Source organism: Diceros bicornis, chromosome 31 (genome assembly GCF_020826845.1).
Source record: "Diceros bicornis minor isolate mBicDic1 chromosome 31, mDicBic1.mat.cur, whole genome shotgun sequence".
NCBI classification, from domain to species: Eukaryota; Metazoa; Chordata; class Mammalia; order Perissodactyla; family Rhinocerotidae; genus Diceros; species Diceros bicornis.
The window spans coordinates 18,079,408-18,100,307 of NC_080770.1; the positions used below are offsets into that span (position 1 = coordinate 18,079,408).

At 35.6% G+C, this 20,900-nt stretch overlaps 2 protein-coding genes across 2 annotated transcripts; both read right to left on the reverse strand.

The window, feature by feature from the left end:
* Positions 1-5,464: 5,464 nt before the first annotated feature.
* LOC131395640 (olfactory receptor 5D13-like) lies at positions 5,465-6,411 on the reverse strand. The gene is given in 2 exon segments (XM_058527495.1): positions 5,465-5,559; positions 5,562-6,411. Coding segments are annotated over 2 exon segments (945 nt in total).
* An 8,103-nt stretch (positions 6,412-14,514) lies between these two features.
* LOC131395375 (olfactory receptor 5D13-like) lies at positions 14,515-17,376 on the reverse strand. The gene is made up of 2 exons (XM_058527278.1): positions 17,289-17,376; positions 14,515-15,539 (listed from the first exon to the last, which is right to left on the reverse strand). The coding sequence occupies exons 1-2, from the start codon at positions 17,374-17,376 to the stop codon at positions 14,515-14,517; spliced, it is 1,113 nt and encodes a 370-aa protein (XP_058383261.1).
* Between the last annotated feature and the right edge of the window lie 3,524 nt (positions 17,377-20,900).

Below are 20,900 nucleotides of genomic sequence, written 5' to 3' on the forward strand. Positions count from 1 at the left end.
AGAGAGAGAGATTTGGAAGCTGAATCTGACCCCTAGGAAAAAACTGTAGAGCTTATATATGCCTCCATGACCTCAGAGATTTAAACCCTAGAGAATCTTTACTGAACTATTTCTTTTTATATCACAAACTCGGAAATTAGATTGAGTGCTCTCTTATGTGGCATTTTATAAGAATATAATTTGTTCTAAATCGCTGGAGACAATGCTTCATCAAGCCAACCTCATGAATTTCTTTTAAAAATTTAATTATAGAAACTATACAAATTGACTTAGAAATCATGGTGTCTACAGTAAACAGCAAAGGGAAAGAGAAATCAGCTAAAATGAAACCATTCAGAGGTAATAGCTGTTAATGTTTGTAGTATGATTTTTCTGTGCATAATGTGTGTGTCTTGAAATGTTTAAACAATGTCACTTGGATTCTGGCTTTTTACATAATGTAAAATAATCGTTATTGCACCTGGAAACATCGATTCACTTCGTTGAAACTAATTTGCATTTTCTTCCAAATGTGGACCATCTACTCTTCCAAGCTTATATTAATACAATTGAATAATATAATGTCTTTGTACCTATACCTTCTTAAATATGACAAATGTATTTTGGAAGCACGTTTAACTCTCTAAAGCCACTGGGTGTCAACCAATCCATTGGTTCCACTACATCCAAATATCACCCAATTAGATCCACTTACACTTTCCCTGGGCTACTGACAACCTGACTAACACTTGCCAGACTCTACCAAGAACCCCTAACACAACAGAGGCTATTTATCACAAAGCATAGAATTATTTATTGTATACGACATGGCCTTGTTCCAGAATCCCAGGAGTCTGCATTGTTGTTCTCCCACTGGATTGGCATGAGTTCCACACTGCATCTGTTCCCCACCACTGACACCTCTGCACACTAGACCAGCTCTGGAGGCAACTTCCTCCCCAGAGTCACTCAAAGCTAGTAGTCTTCTATGTCACCTGGTGTTTGAGATTTCTATGCTGCATAATAAATTACCACTTACTCAGTGGCTTAAACTAATACACATTTTTATATCACAATTTCTACAGGGAAGCACTCCAGCATGCTGGATTTTCTGGACTCTCCAGGGTGTCATCAGGCTTCAATTCAGGTATCAGTCAGAGTTGTGGTTTCATAAGAGGCTCAACTGGGGAAGAATCCCCTTCTAAGCTCCTCAAGTTGTTGGAAGAATTCATCTCTTTACAGATATAGGACTAAGGTACCCATTTTCTTACTGGTCATTGATCAGCAGCTACTCTCAGATCCTAGAAGCCACCAGCAGCTCCTTGTTCCATAGCCCTCTCTGTAGGCCCTCTCACAACATGGTATCTTACTTCTTCAAAGCCAGCAATGAAAAGAGTCTTTCTTACTTCAAGGAGGGCCAAGTCCCTCTTTTAAGGGCTTTCACTGATTAAACCAAGGCCACCCAGGACAAACTCTCATTTAATTAAGTCAAAATTAACAAATGTTGGACTTTAATTACACATGCAGAATTATTCATCTTGCTATATAACATAACCTAACCAAGAGAATGGCATCCCAATATATTTGCCATATTGTATTGGCTGGAAGCAAGTCACAGGACTCACCTGCACAAAAGGAGAGGCAATTACACAAAGGTGGTGGTACACAAGGAAGATTACACAGGGAAGTGGTAATCCATTACTTTAAGGGTTGTTTACCACACCTGGTAGAAGAGTCAGAGCAGTATTCCCAGGTGTGGAATGTGTTGCCTCTAAAGCCTTAAAACAGGTCTTCTGAGAGCTGTGCTTTCTCATTTCTGGAAGGGGACAGAAGATACAATCATTTGTCTTTTATTTTGGAAAAGGTAGCCTGGAATGTTTCTGATTACTTCACCCCTAAACACATCATTGAAATGGCAGGTCCCTGAATCTCTTCCTTCCTTTATGTCTTACTAAGGCCTGCAGCATATTATCTACCTCTTGTTTACCCTGTATGTTTAGTATGATGCTGTCAATGTAAGGGACTGTTGTGCTGTTCTGTGGCATGGTCAAGTGGCAGAGATTTCTCCAAACTATATCATAACAGAGGGCTGGAGAGTTAACACGGCCTTGAGCAAAACTTTAAAGATATACTTTTATCCATCCCATGGGGATGTTAATTGTTTATGATTTCCTTTTAAAATTAAAAAGGAAAATAACACATTTGCCAAATCAATGATTCCATACTGTATGCCTTAAGCCACATTCATCTGCTCAAGGGCTACTATTTGGTTGAGTTTTCCATAGTCTACAGTCATTATCCAAGACCCATCTGATTTCCTTCTGTCTGAAGAACTCTTCTTGTGATTTCTTTTACTGTAAATCCACTGAAGATAGTCTTTTCGTGTTTTCTGTCTGAAAAATCTTTGTTCCATCTATATTTTTTTAAAGTATTTCTTAGGCGTAGGATCATAGTTCTACAGTTATTTTCTTCACCAATTCAACAATGTTACTCATTGTCTTCTACCTTCCATTGTTTCACTGGAGAGTTAGTCATGGTCTTCTGCTTCAGGTAGGATAGCGAAGATCACTGCAGATCAACAATTCCATGAAATAACTTTTTCAAAAAGATGAATTGCAAAAATTACTTTTTACAGAAAAAAATGGAAGCAATTAGGACTAGATTATTAAAATTTCAGAGAGGAAAGGGACCTTCCTTGGTGAGCTGGCAATCACCCTCTGTTTCCTTCGCTGCACCCATCTTCTGATCTGGGAACAGGCTGAGTTTCAGGTGTGTTGCTTGCAGAGGGACACTACTGTCAAAATAAAGAATCCGCTGGTGCTTTGGGGACACACAAAAATTTATTGATAAATTTAAAACTAATGAAACCCAAAACTCATGACCAATTTTCCCCACAGGGCATTTGTTGTGTTCTGGGGGCAGGGCGGGGGTGGGGGATGGAGGCTGGGGATCTGAACCAGAAAGGCAGATTGAAATGTCCTACAGAAATCCCATAGTGCTTAGGAGAAAAAATCTGACTAGAGAATTGAGACCTTCCACAAAAGCTTGACTATCTCACCCTCACAATATTTGTCTTTCTGTTAAGCCGCGTTGGGTAGCAGGAGAAGGTGCTAGACTCAAACTTCAGAGAGTAGAGCTCAACCATGATGAGTCTTTTAGAGCTGAGGGAGACACACATCTGTCAGGTCTCAATCAAAACCCCAACCAACGCAAGGAGCAGGGATGAATCATAGGATGGCTGTCTTAAGAAAACTTCTTTGCTCTAGCCTGCTGATTTTAATGGCTTCTTTACTAATCTCTGGAAGACCTCTCTTCCCATTTTTATTCCAGTAGTTCTTCCAGTACCTTTATGACAAATCACTGTTCTAATTTCCCTCTCTTTAAAAGCCAAGAGTAATTGTTCTCTTGTCCTGACAAGACATTGACTCATATATGCAGAGTCTGTCTTCTCAGAATTCATAGCGATTTGAAAACCATTCTTTTATGAACAAACTGCACTCTCACCTTGAATCTCAAAAGGACAATTACATGAGAGGACAATTATACCTCATCAGTACAATTCTCAAAGGCTTGGTAATGTAGATATTATGAGGCGGTCATCAAAGGCACAATGCAGGCAATTTATATACATTAACAAGGATAAGTATATTGTACCATATTTTATTTAAATATATAAATATATATACATGTATGTATGTGTATATATACATAAATATTTCTCTGCGTTAAAGTGACAACATCTTTTCATTCTCTGCGTTAAAGTGACAACATCTTTTCATTCTCTGCGTTAAAGTGACAACATCTTTTCATGTCTTTTCTGCCATCTCCTGTTTACCTTTATAGCCCTATAGAAGCAGCTCTTCATGGAAGATAATTCACCTCTTCTAGGAAAATCACTTTTTAAAGGAACAAAGCCAAAAAGTTCATAAAAGGAAAAAATATTCACAAATATCCCTCTCCCTACTTTTTTCCCTTCCCTACATCATGGCATGTACTGGAGAGAAAAATTTTCTCCTAAGTTAAAATATTGGACTTCATTTCTTGTGGGTGAATACCTAGGAAGGAATTGTTGAGTTGTGTAGGAAGTGCTCGCATAATTTCATAAGATACTGTAAACTGTTTTCAAAGTCATTGTACCTTTTACTCCCATCTCAAATGTATGAGCATCCCGCTAGCTCCACATTTTCACCAGTACTTGGTATTTCAGTCTTATTCATTTTAGCCATTCTAACTGGTGTGCAATGTTATCTCATTGTGATTTTAATAAGATTTTCATTGATGGCTAATGCTATTTAGTATCTTTTCATGTGTTTATAGATGATTTGTATATCTTGTTTCATCAAGTGTCTGCTCAAATATTTCACCAATTCTTTAACTAGATTTTGTTTTCTTGTTTTGACTATAGAGTTCTTTATACGTTCTACATACAAATCCTTTCTCAAACATATATACGGAAAATATTTACTCATAGTTTGTGGCTTACATTTTCTTTTTCTTAATGATGTCTGTCACCATTAGGAAACTTTTAGAACAAGTTTTTAACGTTGCTGAAGTTTCTTCTATCAATTTTTTGATGATCCATCCTGTCTGTGTTTTGTTTAAAAAAATCCCACCACAAATTTCAGAAGATTTTTCTGCGTTTTATACTAAAATTTAGTACTTTTAATTGTTATGTTTAGACCTATGATCCATTTCATTTAATTCAAGTTGATAGTTGTGTATGGTGTGAGGTAAAAGTTAAGGCTATTTTATCCAAATGGATATCCAGTTATCTCAGCATCGTTTGTAGAAAATCATCTCTCCGTTGAATTATAATGGCATGTTTGCTGAAATTTAGATGACCACATCTGCTTGAGCCCATTTTGGGACTCTATGACTCTAATATCCTACCGCCTTTATTACTCAATTTTTTTTGTGTGTGAGTAAAATAGGATATGAATTTAGTGAGAGAAGAAAAGTACTTTACTCAATTTTGTTTGCTAGTTAGCAGGCTATAATTTTCATGAATAAAAGCCAACTTCTGTCATTCAATGCAATAAATAGCAAAAGACTGGTTTCTGTATAAGATACAGTAAGCTTAAGCATTTGTTAAAGCCTTCTCTGGAGTAGGAGCTGCGTGATTACAGTTCTAAAGAACCATTCTAGATTGGCACATATTTGATGAACTGATAATTAGTTTTACTTTGGAAACACACATATGTAATTACACTGTAGGATAAAGCATTTTAAAATAATTTACAAATATTGCAAAATATAGTCCAAGAATTTTATTTTATAAAATTTTGGTTTACATGTGGTTTAGAGCTATTTCACTAAAAATTAATGTATGCAAAAATCCATAATCATAAAATGTGCTGCCATAAATATATTAACTAAGAGCCTATTGATTAAATGGTTGGAATTATCAATTGCACTGCAAGAGTTGAGCAATCTGTAGCATAGCAAATCATTTCTTTTCAGAAATAAAATAATGACTATATCACTATTAAAGTGAGTGATAAAGCAATTTTGTGACAACTAATTTTCTGAATGTGTCTTTCATATCTTTGTTCCTAAGGCTGTAGATCAAAGGATTCAGCATGGAATCACCACTGTGTAAAACACAGAGGCCACTTTAACCATGAGACAAGAAGTTTGAGGATTAGGGATACAGAAAAGGAGAAGAATTGTTCCATGGAAGATGGTGATGGCTGTCAGGTGGGAGGCACAGGTGGAGAAGGTTTTCTGGGGCCCAGTTGCAGAAGGCATCCTAAAAATAGTGATAAAAATGAGTATGTAGGATGTCATAATAATCATCAGGCTGCTCACCTCGTTAAATATGGCAATAATAAAACACAGCATCTGGCTGATATAGGGGTCTGAGCAGGCTATGGAAGCAATTACAGAGTGGTCACAGATAAAATTATTTATGATGGTGGACTCACAATAGGATAATGCAAGAAGAAAATATGCCAGTGTCAGGGAACACACTATGCCCCATGAGTAAGACCCAGCCACCAGCAGCACACAAAGCTTCTGAGACATACTAGTGGTATAGAGCAAGGGGTTACAAACAGCCACAAAACGGTCATAGGCCATCGCTGCTAACATGAAAGTTTCTGTTACTCCAAATATGCAAGCAAAACAAAATTGTAGAATGCAACCAGAGAAAGAGATGGTTCTGTCTTCCACAATCAAGTTCTCCAACAGTCCAGGCGTAACTGTGGTGGAAAAACAGAAGTCTACAAAGGAGGAGTGACTAAGAAAAAAGTACATGATCGAGTGGCATTTGGGATTGATCTTGATTATTATCATGCCTAAATTCCCCACTGCAGTGACTGTGTAGATAGACAAGAAAACCAAGAAGAGTGGAATCTGGAGATCTGGATATTCTGAAAAACCCAGGAGAACAAAAGTAGGTATGGTACTTTGATTTCCTTTGGATAACATCATGATTCCTGTTGAATAAAGAACCAAAAGTTATTCCTGAAAAATACAACTGAATAGAAAGGAGAAACAGAGAGAAGAAAGGGGCTTCATACATCTCTGTGAAGTTGGTGTAGAGCAGTGATTCTCAAAGTGTGGTCCCCAACCAGCAGCCCCAGGAGTGCCTGAGCATTTGTCAGGGATGCAGATTCTCAAGCCACATCACCAACTTCCTGAATCAAAAACTCTGGGATGAGGCCCACAGTTCATGATTTAACCAGCCCTCCAGGTGATTTTGATGCATACTAAATTATGAGAACCACAGCTATAGAAAATGTATAGTAATCATTCCATTGTTTAAAATTCAGCTCTTGTTGGCAACATTAATATAGAACTGAAACATAAATTGAGAGCATGAAAGAGATTGTAAAAAACAGAAGTAAGAGAGGCAGAACAGAAGCACAGAGAATCTTGTTATGGTTCTAAGAATTAAAATAAGGATCAAGGAGATCACTTGTCATGGCAAATGGTGCCATATAAATCTTAGTATTAATAATTTTTTATTTTTTACCTTTTCTAGACATAACATAGAATTAAATACTCATAGAATTTATGAGTTGAAATAAATCTTAAAATGTATCTAGTTTGTGCCTCCCACTTAATGTTGCAGAATTTATTACAGAATCCAATGCATGAAACGATCATGTAGCCTCCATAAAAAGCTTCATTAATGGTACACTGCCTCCTGGGGTAATTTTGTGGGTCTTTTGTCAACGTTTTGCTTAACACGTATTACTTTACTAATTAAAGTTAATTAATTAAATTGTCATTAAATATTTATTAATTTATTTTCAGGTCATCCATTCTGATATGTATATTACAATATTATACATACATAATTAAATATATAAATTACATATATGTAATTTTTTGAGAACAAAAAACAGAAGTGTCTTATATTCATCAACAATAGTTCCATAAAAAATATGTTTTATGATCCAATGAAAATTACACATTTTCTTAACCAATAAGAAGTAAGCCCTCTCTTATGACGAGGCAAACTTGGGGAAGGTAAGGAAGTGAGAGCAGTAAGACCATAAAATGAATGGCTCCAAGATATAGACATGGGGCTGCAGCTGAATTAGATGAATGATCTGTTCCATCTTCTCAGCTTTGCCTGGAGCAAGTGTCGGTCTCCAGACTCAGCCCCATGATCGCCTACCTTTACATGCGCTACAAGCAACACCAGACATAAAGCAGCCATCATTAGCATATTCTATCCAATAGCAAGTGGGACTGGGCGGATACATTGTAAATATCCACTATTATTCAGGCTGTTTTAATAAATGAGTTCCCTTCAACATTTGAATGTATTAGCAAAAGCCTGGCATGTTAGGGAGATTACCACATCCACTCTGGCTTACTGGCACACTTACTAGGTCAATAACAAAAAGATACTCAGGAAAAGACTTAATACTCAAACCCTAGAAATTTCAAATAATTTTGGAGAAAATCAATGGATTAGGATTAGGTTTGTACTCAAATTTAAACCATAAGATTTCAAAAATCAACAAATATTCCATACATTTTCTGTGACTTCCCCATTGCTCACTGCTGCCAGTTTCTGTAATACAAAATTTAATTCTAAGAAACACTTCATGCCATATTAGTGAAAATTAAAATATCTCTGACCATAAAAAGGGTCATCTATAAATTTTAGAATAATCTATAGGAGCTGTTGCTCCATGTTTTCCATCTAAATTGAAAGATACCAAAACAGAAGTGAACTGACCTGAACCAGAAGATCATGATTAATTTACTGAGGATTTCTTTTTATGATTAATGAACCTCAGACATTTTTCTTCTCAGTAATCAAAGGTTCATTAAGTAAGCAACAGGCTTGAGGTTTGTAACAAAATTGGCAGTATATTTCAATTGGTATGCCATTAAAATAGCATTATATTTCCAAGACATAAGAAATCTCAGGGAATACAAAGAAAAAGCCAAAAGCTGAATCCACAGTCTGAACTCTGCCAAACTCTGGGTCTTATATCTGCCTCCATGATTATGGAGATATAGACTACAGAGAATTATAATTGAAGTGTTAGTCAGTGGGCCACAAACGCATAACTAGTAGAAATACTGTATCTTGTGTCATTGTGGTAAACACATTTTCATCTAAATCATTAAGGATAATTACATCACCACATCTATTCCATTAATTGCTTGCAGATATTAAATTATTGAAATAATACATGTCGATTAAAGAAAACATAAACTGTAGAGTTTTAAATACGAAAAAAAAAGACAATCCAGAAATAGCTGTTATTAACTCAACTGTGATTCAAATTACACATTCAAGTTTAGAATGTAGAAACTTGGCCAACACTACCTTAAACAAAGGATGAATGTGACCATCATCAGTGATATCATGTGGATATCATTTACCTCCTGATATGATGTGATAAGAAAGACTTCACATCTGTGATATTCTTCCCCCAAAATCCATAACCCTGGCTTAATATGAGAAATCATTAGGCAAACCCATATTTGGAAGCATTCTACAGGCTAACTAGCCAATACACCTTAGGACTGTCAAAGTCAAGAAAAACAAGAAAGGAGTAAAAAATTTTCGCACACTGGAGAAGGCTGGGGACATGTGACGACTAAATGCATTGTGGTACCCTGGATTGGATCCCAGAAATGAAAAAGGTCATTAATAGATAAAACTAATGGAATCCAAACAAAATTTGGATTTTAGTGATCATAGTATACCAAGGTTCCTTATTTTTATTTTATTGTGGTAAGAATACTTAACATGAGTTCTATCCTCTTCAGAGATTTTTAAGTGTACACTACAGTATTGTTGACTACAGACACAATTTTGTACAGCAGATCTCTAGTACTGATTCATCTTGCTTAACTGAAATTTTATGCTCATTGATTTGATACTCTCCATTTCTCCCTCTCTGATCCTCTGGCCACTATCATTCCACTCTTTGATTCTATGAACTTGATTATTTTAGATACCTCGTACAAGTGGAGTCATGCAGTATTTGTCTTTCTGTGACGGGCTTATTTCACTTAGCATAATGTCCTCAAGCTTCATCCATGTGGTCACATATTGCAGAATTTCCTTCTTTTTTTAAGGCTAAATTTTATTCTATTGTATGTATATACCACATTTTCTTTATCCATTTATCTATTCATGGACACTTAGCTTGTTTCCACATCTTGACTATTGTGAACAGTTTGGCAATGAACATGAGAATGCTAATATCTTTTTGAAATCTTGATTTCGATTCTTTTGCATAAATATCCAGAAGCTAGGATCATATAGTAGTTTAGTTTCTAATTTTGCAATGAGCCTCCGTACTGTTTTCCATAGCAGCATCACCATTTTGCGTTCCCACCAAGAATGCACACGGGTTCCAATTTCTCCATAGCCTGGCCAACACTTGTCTTTTGTTTTTTTGGTAGTAGCCATCCTGACACTTGTGAGGTGATATCTCATTGTGATTTTGATTTGCAATTTCCTGATGATTAGTGTGACATTGAACATTTTTTTCATATACCTATTGGTCATTGGTATATCTTCTTAGAAGAAATGTCTAGATCAAGTCCTTAGTCAAATTTTAATTGGCTTATTACCTTTTTTTTTCTATTGAGTTGTATGAGTTCCTTATATATGTAGTGGATATTAATATTTTGCCAGATATATAGTTTGCAAATATTTTCTCACATTCTGTAGGTTGCCGTTTCAATACTGAGAAGATATTACAGTGAAAAATAAAAAAAAAAATTGATAAGCCAACAACATAGATAATGTTAACATTTTAGTTTTTATTTTGCCAATTTTTTTTAACTTTATGTATGTCTATCAACAAATAGATTTATAGGTCTATTTATCTATCCATCATGCATCTATGGAGTGATAAATAGAGTGGATTTTTTATTCAATATGTCAAAATCTATATATCTTTGTTGCCTCTCCCCTCCACCATACACCTAATCAAAAATAGCAATGATAATGAAGGAATAAATCAAATAACAAAGTCACACTAACAAAGACAATGGTAAAAGAAAAACCAGCTGATATTATTTTCCCATAATTTCATAAACATGTAAAAAGGGTGGAAGACTATAAACTAATGAAACAGAGAAGGTACAGGTACTGCTAAGAATGCTTTAAAGTGCAGATCTAAAGTATAATTTTTAGAGCCCATGAGGGGCTCAGTCTTCAAAAGTATGTAGTAAACGAACAAAGTAAATCCTGAAGTTTCTATGAAAATGTAAAGGGCTAAGGACAACGAGTATCCACCCATGGAGAAGAACAAGATGAAAAAATTTATCTAATGGATATCAAAATTTATTTCAAAGCTATAATAATTAAGAATATGTAGTAATGGTGAATACTTCAATTGAATGCAATTGAGAGTTAAGAACCTGACTGAAGTAGATCAAATGATTGGGCCCAATTATTCACCATCTCCTTGCATCTATAAATTCTCCATAGTTTATTATTGATGGAGTGTATTTCTTAACCTTTGGATTATGAGTCCAGTCCTGTGACATATTTGATGATCTGTTGGCAGAAAAGAAAGTATGGCAGTTCTTAGCCTAGGCTTTAAGAAACCTTGAATATTTTCACTTGGCCAACTGCTTTCTCACATTTCCATAATACAAATAGCCATATAGTCTAAAGATGATAAAAGACATGTGGAGCAATCCATACTCACAGAACTGTGGTGTGAAACAAACATTCCTAGTCTCATAGCCTAAGACAGAGCCACCTCAGATGACCTCTTGACCTTTGAAATTGAATACTTGTACTTTTAAGCCATTGATTGTGATGTTTTTTCCAAGAGTTATTGTAGAAACATCTGACAATTATACTGACAGACACATTTACGGACACTTCATTTATGACAAGATTGGTATTGCAGAGCAACAAGGAGAAAATGGATTTTTTCCATAAACAGCATGTGACAATGATATATTCATCTCGTTAAAAATGAATTGGTACCATGAATGTTGGTGATTGACAACAGCTCTGATATGCTGTGTTTGGTTGAGTTTGGCTCCATTCCCGTGTTTTCTTATCCCAGGACCCAGGCTGAAGGGACAGACTATTTGTGGTATTCTCTTCTCCAAGTTAACGAATGAGCTCAAGGAGGAAAGATTCAAACCATGTAGGGGCATTTAAAGCTTCTTCCGTCATGTGTCTTATCACACATTCACTCACTTTCCATTGTCCCAAGCAAGCCGCAAGGAAATTATTTTCTCCCGGCCTACAGGGAAGCATGACAAAAATGAAGAGAGAACAAATAATGTTGAACAAGTAAAACAGTCTGTCATAGACCCAAACCTCACAGCATCCACAAAAATGAATTTTAGGTGACTAATAGAGCAAAATAGTAAGAACAACAAAGATTCTTGAATATAATATAGAAAAATGTCTTCCTGACCTCAGGGTAGATAAATATAATCTTCAACAACTGCAAAAATATTACAAAAGTAATACATTTGACTAAGTTAAAATTCAAACTTGCTCTTTATTTGAGAACATTCAGTGAGCTAAAAGTAAAGCCAAAATACAAAAATACTGTCAAGATATTTAACTGCGAAAGAGATTTTACTCATAATATAAAATAAAGTTTCAAATAAATAGGAACAATAACATAATAATTTACATGAAGAATGGTAAACACCCTACAACGTCACTTTAAAAAGAAAAAAAATTCCATAAACATATTAAAATGTGCCTAACCTCAATAATCATAGATATTTAAATTAAAACTACAAAATAAATATTCTAAATCAAGTAAATGGGTAAAAATATAATTTTTATAATATATAATATATATATATAAAATATATATAATAATATAATATATAATATATAATATATAATAATACTGAATACTGGCAAGTAAGTGAATAATAATGTTAGAACTTTCAAACTTTGCTTTTAGGAGTCTAAATTGATAAAACCACTTTGGAAAATTATGACTAAAAAAATGCATGATACTTCTGGGTATAAACTTCATTCTCATGAGTACTTATGTGCAGTGTAATTGTATACTTGCCCCAAAATTGAAACATCCCAAATGTTCATCATAGTAGACTGGAATAAAGAAAAAATCTGAAGTATTTACAATATAAAATATACAATAGAAGCAAAATTGAATAAACCATAAATATATAGAACAACATGAATGATTTGTAAAACCTAATATTTATAAAAGTCTTATATATGAAATACATAATGCATGATTTCCTTTACATAAAGTTTGCTAAGAAGGAATATTAACTTGTATTTTTTGAGAAGCATATTTAGGTATTGAATCTATATAGAAAAGCAACTGTATCATTATGACAAAAGTCATCTTTTTGACTCTTGCTGAGAGTGGGAAGAAAGGGCCAGTAATTGACTCTGGGGTACTAGTAATGTTCTATGTATTGATCTACTTGAGAGTTACATGAGTGTTTGTTTAAAAAACGTGTTTCAATCTGTTTTAAATCTAAAATGATGCAGCCAGGAATTAAGCAGGTGCTACATTTTGCAAAGAGTTAGATTATCATCCAAGATGTAATAGAAAACTATTGCACAATTCTAAGCTAGGGAGTAAAATAAATTGATTTTATATTTTTAAAAAGTCACTACAGATGATCTGAGATTCATGACATATAAGGTTAAGAAATATGGAAAGTATATTATTTGGTATTAACTGCTAAAAACCAACTTAATGAGAAAGATGACTCAGAAAGCAGAGACATGAAGACATAGCTCCATTGTGGAGACAGAAACAAAATAACTTACTGACAGGTATTTGAGAGGAGCTACAGAATAATAAATGAAGATAAATAATGCCTTCTCCATTGCTTGTTTAAGGAAGTGAGTAGATGTGGATGTCATGTATTGATATGGAGAAAATTGGTAGATGGGAAAAGTTTACTGTTGAGAATGGATGATCAAAAAAGTATATTTTATTAATCTCAGTCTTTTTATCAATGAGTAATGGACATAAGTCTTGTTGGAAATAAATTGAACTGTTCCTTGGTATTCAATATTATTTTCAATTCCTTTTATTGAACTATAAAACATTACATTGATACTCAAAAAATGAGTGATACTTATAGAGAGTAGCTAATATTTTCAGCATTTGCTCACTTAAAGTCAGATAATGTTTCTCATAATGCAAACTCCCAGGTCCTAATTTTACTCAGAATGAAGAAAAGTTTTAAGGGGAACAAAAAATTCTGTTCCATAGAAATTTCTAAGTCAAAACTATTGGTTATGAGAACCTGAGTGCAGACCCAGTAAAGGCAGTTATCATCCGTGCTTTTGCAGCACTTTTATAAAGCAAAACTTAAACTATAACATAAGTATTGAGTCTCTAAATATATATGCCTTCTTCATCATTCTGACTTCTGTAACGTCTAACTGGGAGAGCTTGCAATATATTTCTTTCTGAAACCACCTGAGATGAGTGCATCAATATGGATTATTTCTGTATTAATTCAGAGTGTCCTGACCACCTAAAAACATGGAAAGTGCAATATTTAATTGATTTAAAACATAATCATATATTTACTTAAAAAAAAGTAAACTATCATCAGCAATATGTATGAAAAATTATTGACTTTTTAAGGGAGATACATTTCTTATTTATTTTTGTTTGCCAGAGAATCTTCTGATGCTGACAGTTCTTATGGAATTAAACATATATAGATATTGTACATTTATGATTTCTATGTGGAACAGCTCTTAATGTACTACTTTTATATTAAGAAGTAAACTTCCTAATTGTAAGCTATAACCCTTAAGATCATCTCAAAAATCCTACATTTCACATGACTTAAACTGACTGAAATTTCACCTGGGCAATCATATTGTCGTGTATACTAACACAGAAGTCTTTACATTCCAATTTCTGAATCAAAAACTTAAAGTAGTCTGAGGTTTCACCCCTAACATTATTTGTAATGTTAAGATTATTTTAATAAACATTAGAGGGAACAGATATTGGACTGTTAATTGCAAGGTTACCATAGATTTGTGTACTGCTTTGCCATTGAACAACTCTTATCAGTACTCTCAAAAAGAAATAAGTAACATTTCTAGCTTTACATTTCATCACAGAACAACCTAGTATTGATTAACTTCTTGACTGTCTCTTTCACTTCTTTGTTCCTGAGGCTGTAGATCAGTGGATTCAGCATGGGGATGACCACTGTGTAAAAGATCGAGGCCACTTTGACCATGGACCATGAACTTTGGGAGTTAGGAACACAGTAGAGAAAAAGTATGGTCCCATGGAAAATGGCAATGGCAGTCAAGTGGGAGGCACATGTGGAGAAGGCTTTGTGGCGACCACCAGTTGAAGGCGTTTTCATGACAGTGATAAAGATGAACACATAGGAAGTAAGAATGATCATCAAGCTGCTTATTTCATTGAATGTGGCAGAGACTAAAATGATCTTCTGGCTAATGTAGGGATCAGAGCAGGAAACAGCAACAATGACAGCATGCTCACAGACAAAGTTGTTTATGAAGTTAGTCCCACAAAAGGACAAGGTCAACAAAAAGTATGTGTATATTAAAGAACAAGCTATACTCCAAGAATATGATGCACCCACCAAAAGGGAACAAAGCTTCTGAGACATTACAACTGTGTAGAGAAGAGGGTTACAAACAGCCACAAATCGGTCATATGCCATCGCTGCCAACATGAATGTTTCTGTCACCACAAATATGCATGCAAAGAAGAATTGCATGATGCATCCTGTGAAGGAGATGGTTCTGTCTTCCACAACTAAATTTTCTAATAGTTTGGGTGTGACTACCGTAGAGTAACAGAAATCAACAAAAGATAAGTGGCTGAGAAAAAAGTACATGGGGGTGTGGAGTTTGGGATCGATCTTGATAATCAGCATCATGCCCAGGTTCCCCAGCACAGTGACTGTGTAGATGGTCAGGAACACCAGGAACAGGGGCACCTGGAGTTCTGGATATTCTGAGAAGCCCAAGAGAACAAAGGTGACTCCACCACTCTGGTTTTCTTGGTTCCTGTGGACAAAAATGAAAGTCGATCCAGAGAAGTAATAAACAAATTTGAAATAGATAAGAGAATAGAAGTAATGTCGAGAGGCTCAATGGGTCTCTTTAACAGTGTTGCTAAAAATGCTAGATTTTCACTGTTATACTATTTCAAAAGTTAGCATTCACTTATATAAAAATTACACAGCGAATAGAAATTCTGTGTGAGTGGAATAATCCAAAACAAGATTAGGTCAGGAAGAACAAAAAACCAAGTAGACTCTGCTCTATTTTCAATAATAAATCTCAGGTTCATCATAGGCAGCTGACTTCATGAGAAGGGCTGCTTTAACTCTGCTGAATCTGAGCTTAGTAAAAATAGTTGCACTGGAGGAAACACATATCATGAGTTTCCACAGTTTCTTCCCTGCTTCACTTCTTAGACTGTGAGACAATTAACTTATACCTGTCAAAATTTTTTTAAATGCTAACGTCCCTACAGAAACATCAATTTACTATTTTCATGGTTGTTCTATTTCCTTTTCTGTGCCTCTCTGACTCCAAGTAACCCAGTACTTTCAACACATTCTGGAGCTGTGCTGTACAAGTACACTAAACTTTTCACTCATGTTAAACTAATTTTCAAAATATTTAAATGTTATTATTCATGGCACATTATGTTATTCATCAGGAGGTGATCACAACAAAATACGTACTGTATCTTCAGTGATAATAGTTGAAACAACATTGAACAAAAAGTTCTTCTTTTTTCAATGTAGTAAATTTTGGAAGTTGGGTAGTGACAAACAATAAGAACTGTGAAAGCACTGGACAATAGATATAAATTTCAGGCTGCAGGGAAAATACATTCTGTGATTTTTGTATTAAGTTATAGCTTTTCCAAAAGCTGGTGTCAGGATAGAGACCCATCTCAAGTAGGACACTATAATATTTCTTGAATATTACTTTATACCACTAGTCATTTCTCCAACAGTAAATGGAGAATATTAATAATATAAAATTTAAATTACCAGAAATAAAATAGATACTTTGATAATGAATTTAAAAGCCATAAGACATGGTGTGATGTATCATAGATATTGAGCTTTCTTACTTATTGTAATTATGAGTAATTAGTATGATTTCAAAAACTTATTTCATTCAGAAAATCAGGCCCAAGTATGGACAGCTATCAACAGGTGGTGACATTGAGAAATACAATGCAGAAATTCTTTCCTCCAGAACTCACACAATAGAAATAGGTACGATTTCTTTGGGCACTTCAACAAGGATGCATAATAAACATTCCCTGTTCTCCTATAGACTTTTTTTATTACACTGTGGCTTTTGGTGATTCCCACAAGTTTCTGCCTGTAGGAAAGATATCTTTCACAAACCAATCCCATAAGAGATCCTCTGTAAAAATTTTTTATAAGGTCTTAGCACTGCAAAGCTGGATTATGGCCACTTTTCCCAACCACATTCCTTCGACTTGAAATATTCTATGCAACATTGAGAGAATAATTTTCTATGATTACTTTAACCTGACAGTAGATGACTTCAAAGATTCCAAATACTCTTTGTTAGTGAATGCATGAAATTTATATTGTTCAGTCTGGCTTTTCCAAAAACTCTTGCTTCTATAAATCCAACCTCATTTCCATTTAACACATTCTTTTTTAGTCATGATGGATTCATCAAGCTCTGTTACATGGCACATTTTCATTTGCATCTAGTTATTTTCCCATTGTATTCTTATTCTTATAATGTCTTATTTTACCACTGGCTATTATCAACATTGCTCATTGTTTCTTCTCCTTTGTATACATGTAAACTTTGAAATTTATAACTTTACAATTACCATACGCTGTATCCTGTGCTTTACAAATATGGTTATTATTGTCACTTTCTTCCTCAGAGATCACAGGAAGTGTGAAGACAAGGCCCATGTTTTTACTATTCTGTATTTGCCACAATCTTTATTTCATTGCTGGCTACATGGTGGCTACACAATGACAAACCCAGGATGAATATCATTTGAAAGAAAGAAGGAATCAGAATATAATACCATAAACCCTCTCCTAGTCAAACTAAGCAGATTTGTGGACACTTTGTTCTATACATGTGTTTGTCTACTGCAAAGATCCCTGGAATGCCACAGTTTCCTTCTAAAGTAAAACAAAAGAAGACCGAATTAACTCACCCAAATAGAGAAGCACTTGAGTGAGTCATTTGCTGAAGAATTCTTTGCTAAGATTAATGAGCTCCAGGAGTGCTCCTACTTGGCATTTAATTAAAAGAAACAGGTCTGAAAAGAGTAGTAGGATTCCACAGACTATTTCATTAAATGTTTCATAAAAGAAACAGTTTTCCAACCTATTAAGACAACTCAGAGATACCAGAAATAAGATCACACCTGAAAACGAAATCTCAGCTTCAAATTGTGCTACAAATACATGACATCAAGACCTTAGAGATGTGGAGACTACAAAACATCACTAAGGTATTGCCTCGAAGACTGCAGTTCAAGTAATTAGATGTATCACTGTCCCATGTGATGTCTTGGCTGTATATTATTTTCTTAAAGCCCTGGGGCATTTTTATTATCAACTTTACTCAATTAATCTTAAGAAAAATAAGCAAGACTGTATATATCTTAACTGTACGTGCATGCAGAAAACAGAAATGTGCAAGGGAAATCTCATCTATAAGACAATAGTATAGATAGCTATTATCCCATGTTGAATTTATTTTTTCTGTTTTCTCTTGAAAGTATATTTTTGTTCTTATGTTCGTAAATATAGAGCTTCCTAAACAATGAGTTACATTGTTTATTTTTTCTTTATTAGTTAGTAATATCTTGTAAACTTCATTTTCTATTCACGCTATTGGTATTTTTTTTTTTTTTTTTTTTTTTTTTTGTGAGGAGATCAGCCCTGAGCTAATATCCGCCAATCCTCCTCCTTTTTTTTGCTGAGGAAGACGGCCCTGGGCTAACATCGGTGCCCATCTTCCTCCACTTTATATGGGACGCCGCCACAGCATGGCTTACCAAGCAGTGCGTCGGTGCGCGCCCGGGATCCGAACCAGCGAACCCCGGGCCGCCGCAGCGGAGCGCGCACACTTAACCGCTTGCGCCACCGGGCCGGCCCCTACGCTATTGGTATTTTTAAAAGAAAACAATTTGCTTTGGCCTTTTAAATATAAGTACAGTGCCCTAAGATGTTCATATTTACAGTCAGTAATCTGACACCGATTTTTGAGTTCTTTAATCTTAGCAAAGAATTCTTCAGTAAATAACTCACTCAAGTGCTTTTCTATTTGAGTGAATTAATTCAGTCTTCTTTTGTTTTACTTTAGAAGGATGATAGATGCTTATAGATCTCTGATGCCCACTGGCTGGGACAAAGCACCCCCCAACTCCACTGCCCGAGAGCCAGCCTTAGACACTTATGGGCAGAACAAAGGCTTCATGTTTTCTTACTCTAAATAATGTGCCAGATGTCCCCACTGGTTTCAGGGCCAGTGCTTACCAGATAGCAGGTGCTAATGGGAACTTTATGAGTAACTGATTGTGTAACACACCAAGTTTTGGCCATCTGACTCAATCACATGTTCTTCTTAAGAAAAGAATGTCTAAATGCCCAATTAACACATAATGAGAATTTGAGGACCATGAATAGGCTTGACACAAGCCCCCTACAAACAGAAAAGAAAAGGTGCATTTTCTTTTTTTTTTTTTCCCCAATACACAACACTCCATCAGTGGTAGAAACTCTGAGAAAGTACTCCTTGCTGAAGCTGGAAAATATTCTCATTACTAACTGAAGCTATGTTTGTTCATGAGTGAAGTAGAGAAACAAAATACAGCCAGCCCTCTCATCCACAGTTCTGAACTCGGGGATTCAACTTGTGAAAGGCCTACCATGGTTGCATCTGTAATGAACATATACAGACTTTTTTTGTTGTCAGTATTCCCAAGAATAGAGTATAATAACTATTCACATAGCGTTTACACTGTATCGGGTACTATAAGTAATCCAGAGATGATTAAAGGATACGGGAGGCCATGCATACCTTACATGCAGACACTACATCATGTCATCGAAGGGACTTGAGTGTCCACAGATTTTGGTACGCACAGGGGTCCTGGCTGCCACCCACAGCAGATACCAAGGACTGTATACTATATGTAGTACGTGCATGGGAGAGTGTTTGTGTATGTGTGTCTGTGTAAGTGTGTGAGTGTGAGTGGGTTTGTATTCGTAAATTTTGTCCTCATTTCTTTCTCAATCACCCAGCTGTCTTGACATGAGTGCAGCCATATTTGGCTGCTCCATTGACCTACAGCCACTAGCACACAAAGAAATATAAAGCTGCTTTCTGTGTGGTGGGAACTGGCCTTTTTCCCACGGAGATAGTTACAATTTGTAACATATAAAGGTCCTTTGGGCGTTGCAGCCTGGGGCAGACTGGCCATCTGAGCCTGGCTGGGAGGATAACCAGGGAAAACAATGCACATACACAACTGCCGGGCTGGGACAATAGCCAGGAGGCTCAGTGCAGGTATGCCACTGATAACCATTTGTGCATGGGAACACTGAATGCTTGCTCTGTAAACTCTATAACTGCTTACTCTGGAAACCACTGACGCTATATAAACTGCTGGAGACTGAGGCCCTGGTGAGAGTCTCACCTGTGGAGGGGATGCCCAGCCCAGGACCTCTGATGATAGGATTTCCACCCAGCTGTGTTAATTAAAGGGACTCTCCACAGCAGTGGGACTGGATGTTGTGAGTAACATCACGATCTGAGGTGTTCTCTTTTTGGTCAACCTGGTATTTCTCTTTCCAGTTGATTTGTGTCATTTCCCTTCAGTCAATATGGTGTTTCCCTTTCCGATCGATCTGATGTTTTCCCCCCTTATTATATGACCTATTGGAATAATGCTGCTATCTCAGTCGATGTGGATGTTTTCCCTTTCCAGTAGAGCTGATGTTTTTCCCTCTTAATATTCGACCTATTTGGATCTGTTTGCAGACTATCACCTTTACTATCCTCTATACAATAAAATATACCCTCAGTCCATTTGTTTGGAGTAGAAAGTTTCTTTTGCATCTCTGATTGAATCCCCGAACCTCTCATAACACCAGCCTATAATAAATAACAGACGGTAAACCGTATTGTTATATCTGTCGTTTAATCCTCAGAGACCAAGTGTTTAATATGCAGGGACCAGACACAAAGATAGTTATACAATCCAGGTCAGCCAGGGGACAATGCTGAACCCTACTGCAGACAGAACAGTATGCAGCAAAAGAGTCAGTAGTCTGGATCAGGTACAATATTTGTTGTTGTGTTTCTGATTTATAATTAGATTTGTTTTTTAGTTTTTATCCTTTTCTGACTAAAAGCATGTTATAAAGGCAAAGGAGGGTATGAAATATTACAAAAACTTTATTTTAGTTACTTT